At 35.5% G+C, this 6,659-nt stretch overlaps 2 protein-coding genes across 2 annotated transcripts; one reads left to right on the top strand and one right to left on the bottom strand.

Moving 5' to 3' along the window:
- The first annotated feature begins 326 nt into the window (after positions 1-326).
- LOC143582400 (large ribosomal subunit protein eL22z-like) lies at positions 327-1,959 on the top strand. Its single transcript, XM_077064977.1, has 2 exons — positions 327-553; positions 1,762-1,959. Exons 1-2 carry the CDS (start codon positions 327-329, stop codon positions 1,904-1,906), a joined length of 372 nt encoding a protein of 123 aa, XP_076921092.1. The 3' UTR covers positions 1,907-1,959.
- Positions 1,960-3,448: 1,489 nt separating this feature from the next.
- Positions 3,449-6,659, bottom strand: LOC143582398 (blue-light photoreceptor PHR2-like). Its single transcript, XM_077064975.1, has 4 exons — positions 5,700-6,659; positions 4,653-4,879; positions 3,647-3,733; positions 3,449-3,509 (listed from the first exon to the last, which is right to left on the bottom strand). The coding sequence occupies exons 1-4, from the start codon at positions 6,648-6,650 to the stop codon at positions 3,449-3,451; spliced, it is 1,326 nt and encodes a 441-aa protein (XP_076921090.1). The 5' UTR covers positions 6,651-6,659.

A 6,659-nucleotide genomic window follows, 5' to 3' on the forward strand; every position in this document is an offset into this window, starting at 1 on the left:
GAGACAATACCCGGACCCAAACCCGACCCGGATATTACCAATACCCGGTCATACCCGAACCCAGGTATTTAAAAAACCCGATTTGTGCACCTCTACCTTGCCCAAATGATATTGGGCTGATATTCTTTCCAAAACAAAAGCCCAATTAACAACCAACCCGAAACCCTAAACACACCTTCTCTTTCACCTTATAACATATCCCTAATCCTAATCTAATCTATCCGCCGTCTTCATAACACACACAGGTAATCCTTTGTACTGTTAATCAAATAATAAGCAAATTGATCGTTAATTGTTGTTATTATTATTAATGTAGAACATTGAAAATGAGTCGACCAGCAGCCAAGGGCGGGAAGAAGAAGACAACATCGACGTTTGTGATCGACTGCGGGAAGCCGGTGGAGGATAAGATCATGGAGATCGCTTCTCTGGAGAAGTTTCTGCAGGAGAGGATTAAGGTTGGCGGGAAAGCCGGTAACCTCGGTGACTCTGTTACCATCACTCGTGAGAAGAATAAGATCTCCGTCACCGCTGATAACAACTTCTCCAAGAGGTAATTAGTTAAAAGTTATTACATTGTTGGTGTATATAATAGTAATTACATTATGTTAGGGTTTATATTTATATTCAGAATTTATATATACCACTTTAACACTAACAATTCAGTATACTCTTGTACTGTTAACAAATTATCCTTTTGTAACTTGCAATACACTAGTAATTGTAGCAAGTAGGAACCGATTAAGACTCAAAACACCAACATTAAACACTAAAAGTTGAAAATTTTAAAACATTGATATTGGGAATATCGCCGATATTATCTAAACCGATATATCACATGAGGACCGATAACCGAGATTGACTGCATAGCTCTAGGTAGGCTGGTTAAAAGCTTGACTCCAACCTAGCTTAACTAGCTCAAACCTAAAAATAGCTCGAGCTGGATGTGCCTGCTATTTGTATATTAATATATGTAAAGTCTTTTTTTAAGAAAAGATTAGTAATACATATTATTTAATATATTAAGGGTTTGGATCAAACAAATTAAATTAACATGCTAACTGTGTGAATCAAGTAGTGTAATTACACTACTTGATTCGCGCAATCGTGAACTCTCCCTGTATATTAAATACATAGCCAATACACACACACACAGTATAAGTATTATTAATGTAGCTAAAATGATTTAACAAATATTAAGTGAGCCTCGTCTGTGCCGATTTTGAGTTTGAAAACTACTGACGAGACAAGCTGAGGCTTTAGAAATTGAGCTCAAGTCTAGACGACCTTTGTCTTGGCTGGTTTACACATAGTCACAAAACTTAATTCGATTGTTTTTTTTAGCTCAGAGATATAAACTGTATGCTTAGATTTTAATTGGTAGAATGTGTGTAGATTACTAAGTATTTTAAAAAGAATACTTAATACTACAATCTTGAATTTGTTAATTGTCAACTATTATAAGAGACTATAAGAGATGATTATGATGTTTATGTTTTAGTGTATCATGTCATGAACTCAGTTTTACTGGTGCTTGAATTTTTAAAGATATATATCATATTTTTTTAGTATTAATTGTGTACAATCCACATAGAGTTTTATAGATTGTTAAGAAACAAAATGAATTTCTAGTCAAATTAAAATAATATTGAATTTGTTATCAGTCTTTTATGATGCCATTGATTGTTAGATATTGGCCATTCAGTTGACAGTATTAACGCTACTTTTGCTATGGTAAATAACGGGTGATATCTGTTTTAGGTACTTGAAATACCTGACAAAGAAATACTTGAAGAAGCACAACGTGCGTGACTGGCTTCGTGTGATCGCGTCCAACAAAGACCGCAATGTTTATGAGCTAAGATACTTCAACATTGCTGAGAACGAGGGCGAGGAGGAAGATTAAGCAAGGTGTTTACTTTGTTTTTGTAGGGTTCTTCTTACATGTGATTCTTGAACCTATATTGGTTTTGGTTTTGCTTCAGATTTCAAAGATACTGTTTGTAGTAAAATTTATGGTCTGTGCTTTTTCAAACTTGTCTTATTACTTCATCTCATTGAGTTAGGTTAACGGATTCATGGATTTTGAGTTGATGCATTGAATTGGGTGCACTCAAGCCACCTGCCCGTAGATTTATGGTTGACATGAACACGACTCATTTACAATTATTAAAGTAAATAATAATGAAATTGATCGCCTTAAAAATGTGAACGTGACTGCTCGTCTATTTTAATTTCAACTTTTATGTATTGATATGATCTGTCCAAATAAGCCATTGAATCCGCAAACTTATTTGGCTAAACATGTTCTCGGGTTTGAATTAGAACTAAACTGAATTTGTTTAGCTTAAACTTTTGACTCCAAAAAGTGATGCTGGAACTGATTGAAATACCTCATAAATGTACTGCATGTATGTTGTACGAAACTGATTTTTCACCTGTGGCGTGCCGAATATTTCAAAATCACATGTGCTCAATTTATGCAAAAGCTTTTAGTTTATTGCCAATCCTTGCGTATTTTGCCAGAGCACTTCAACGATCAACAAACGTGCCTACGCAGAAGAGTGCTTTCACTTTTCGCATCGCATTTCATTGGTTTGAGCGTTCGTGACCGCTCTGATGGTTCCATGTCCAGACCCATATCAGAAGAAACTCTATTATGGACTAATGGTTATTTTCCAAACCTGAGCTTAGTTTGATCTTAGCTTGTTTATTATTTATACATATACGTATATAGTTAAATCAAATGAGTACATTACTAGGGGTGCAAACAAGCCGAGCTACTTGAGATCGGCTCGTTAAAAAGCTTGATCGAGCCGAGTTTAATCGAGCCCGAGCTTCACTTATCGAGCTCGAGCCGGCTTGCGAGCCTGCCATTTATATAATTTTTTAAAATATATATTCTTATGTAAAAATAAATAAAAATAACTTAATAATATATATTATTTTATACATAAAATTATAATAGAAAAAATATATAAAAAAAATTATAATTATATAAAAAATAATTGATAAATAGTAAACGAGCCGAGCCCGAGCTTAAAAATCTACTCACGAGCCGAGCTCGAGCTTTGAAAATATAGCTCGAACCGAGCCGAGCTCTGTGTAAGTTAACCGAGCCTAGTCGAGCTCGGGCTCTGCTCGGCTCGTTTGCAATTGGGTTTGGATGGATCATAACTTATTTTTCTAGCAGTATTGCTACAAGAATTATCAAACTAAGTTTAGTCATTGGTCTTATATCTAACAACCTAAATACATACAAAACAACCCAAATAAAGCAGCATATGGTCTTTTAACATCAATGGTGATGCAACATTGACTTTCAAACCAAACCAAACCAAAATTCTACACAACCTCTAGAATAAAAGTCCCAAAGAACATTTGCATGAATATGAATGAATTTTCTGGCGACCGATCACCAAAAAAGACTTTGACACGGCCTCAACTTTCAAGCTGTGACCGGAGCCTTGTTATGTTGTTTCGACGAACTGTATTTCCTTGTGACGAATCTGCATTATCCAATAACATATAGAAATAAGGAACAGCTTCTTTTTTCACCGTAAGGGTAAACTTGTAATTTTTAATCAAAATTATAAAATTACAAAATTTGAATCGAACTTAAAAAAATTAAAAAAAACAAACTTGCCTGAAGAAATCCCTCCATAGAAGCTCGTACATCAACCAATTCATCCCGGAATCACCATCTTTTCCATTTGGGCTAGCAGAAATTGTTCTATATGTCACATTTTTGTTAACACAACTCACTATAGAAACAATATATATACGGGGACCACCCAAGTATTCAACTTTATGCATTAACACATCATTCATGTATTGGAACCAATTCATAGGCCCCAAAGTATGTATCTGGTTACATTTATTACAATTTTTGCCAAAAAACACATCCGATGACACCTAGGGGTGTAAACAAGCCAAACCATTCACAAGCTACTCGAGATAAGCTTGCTTAAAGCTCGAATCGAGCCAAGCTTAAACCTCAAAACGAGCCCGAGCTTCACTTATTAAGCTCGAGCCTCCAAATAAGCTTGTTTAATAAAAATATAAACATTTTATTTAATAAACTTAACATATTTAATATATATATATATTCATATAATAATTATTATATTATATACAAAATTATGAAAGAAATAACTCAATTAGATTATGTTATATATAAAATTACGAATGATAAATATATAAAAATATAAAAAAAAATTAATTAAACATATATAAAAATTAATATTATATATCCAATTATGATAGAAATAACTAATATAAAATTTTAGCGAAAATATACATACAAACTAATTATTAAACGATAAGCAAGGCGAGTTCAATCTTGAAAAAACCATTCACAAGCCAAACTCGAGCTTTAGAAATAAAGCTCAAAAAGAACCCCGCCTGACCAGCTTGTTTCGAACTTTTGTAAGTTAAACGAGCCGATCTCGACCTTAGGCGAACTCGGGCTTGGGTGGCTCGTCTAAACCCCTAATAAAACCATACAAATACTTGGTTGACATATAAAGTAGTTTCAATAAATGGGTGGCCTTGATGAAAGAAGTTGAGTACATGGATGGCGTTCACATGCATTATCCTAGCGTATGTATATTGTGGGTGTATAAACAGTATTATAAAAGAACTGGACATACCTAGAAGTAGATTTCTTCAATTCATTAAACACCGCACGAGGAGAAACACACCCCACTGCAAGCCATGGAGAGATTTTACAAGAAAAGTTTGCACCATAAATGCTATCGTTATTTCCATCTTTGGTTTCTTTTGGAGGCTGGCCTTGGCATTCGGTTGCAAATCTTTTAAGCCTGTTTAGTGCTTCGGTTTCACCTCCAATAAGAGGACCGTTGACAACCGGTTTGACCTACATAAAAAGTCTATAATATTAACACTATGCATGTACAGGTACGACTTTTGGGCCCATGTTTTTAACTAAGACCCATAATTCTGAGCCTATTTGGACGTTGTAGAAACCAGTTTGATTTACCTAAAAGTCAACGATATTAACAGAGTTCAAAATCACAAAATGCATTGCTTTCAGGCCAATCATAACCTTAGGTACAAACAAAGAAAACAATCTCATGACTTTAAGAATCATAATTTTAGTTGTAAAAAATATATTTAAAAAATGATTTGACTTATACAAAAGTCAATGATGTAATCACAATAAACACATTTTCAGCTGACTATCGGTTTGAACCAAGACAGAAATCTTCAGTATCCAATAAAGTCAGGCAATTTGGATGTTTTGAAGTAATTATTGCAAATTAAAAAAAAATCATATAAGCAGTCAATTTAGAGAGAACAATAGCTCAAAAATATTCATAAAAACTAAAACTGATAACAACATTTAGTTTCAAGCACTTGAATAAAACAAACATAATTAGCCCGACCCAAAACTATACCAAACCTTCACCACAAATTCACACAATCATACATAATTACACATATATAAAACTAGATGGCCTTATAAACAGAGAACTCGAATGCCTATATGTTTACACCTCATATTAATACCAAAACTAGATTATTAAAAAAAATCTTTATTTGTTCGCAGCCCTAATCTCAACAAACTTGTTCAAATATCGGTCATTCGGTCAACTATCGATCAACAGCAACATGTACAAACTTTTAAACCAAGATCAACACAACATTAACAAAAGGCCATCATTTTGAAACCATACCTGCGTCATATTACTCGCAGGATCAAGACCCAAATCAGCCAAAGACGGAATCTCACCCGGGTCCACATTCCCGCCAGATGGCAACCCCTTCAACCGATCAACAACCTCAATAACATTCCTCACTTTAACACCCTTAACTTTCTCCCTAAACCCGCCGTAATTAGTCGGCATATCCTCCAACTTAAATGGCAAATCATCAACATGATACAATGTACTCCCCCAAAAATACTTAACCTCCACACCTTCATCTTTCAACACACTCTCAATCTTATGCTCACCTTTAACCTCATCATTAGACACCTCTCTATGCATATACACCCCATCAGCCCCAATCTCCTTAACCAATTCAGCCAGCACCTTTTCGGGCTTTCCGACCCGAACAACAAGATCAGACCCCCTAGCCTGCAAATTCCTCCTCAAATCCTTAACCGACTCGATCAAAAACCCCGCCCGATTCGGGCCCGTTTTATCAAACTCTAATCTTGAATTCCCAAACTCACTAACATCAAAACAATAAACCGGTAACACCGAAACCGACTCGTTGTTAGCCGATATCAACGACTCGTTGTCATTAACCCGTAAATCGTTACGGAACCAGACAACCAAGGCTCGGCGAAGAGCCGCAGCATTTGTCGGGTCAGTGGGGAGGTTAGGGTTTATGGATAAAGGGTTTGAAAGAGGGGTTTTGGATACAATTGATTTGGGAATTGAATTGGGTATTGGTGTTGAGGTTTTGGAGAGTGAAAGGTTGAAAATTGATGTGATTTGAGTTGGAAGTTTGATAAATGTGGGGAGTTTGGGGGGGTTTTGGGTGAGAGTTGGTGGTGGGATGAAATGGATGGGTAGGTGTTTAGGGAGTGAGAGTGTGATGGATGTGAATGAGATGATTTGGGTTTGTTGTTCTTGGGTTTGTGGTTGTGGGTTTTGGGAATCTTGGGGTTTGGAAGCCATTGGTGTGGT

This window comes from Bidens hawaiensis, unplaced genomic scaffold (assembly GCF_021521415.1).
Source record: "Bidens hawaiensis isolate Kalapana, Puna unplaced genomic scaffold, B.hawaiensis_p1.1 tig00031588_1, whole genome shotgun sequence".
NCBI classification, from domain to species: Eukaryota; Viridiplantae; Streptophyta; class Magnoliopsida; order Asterales; family Asteraceae; genus Bidens; species Bidens hawaiensis.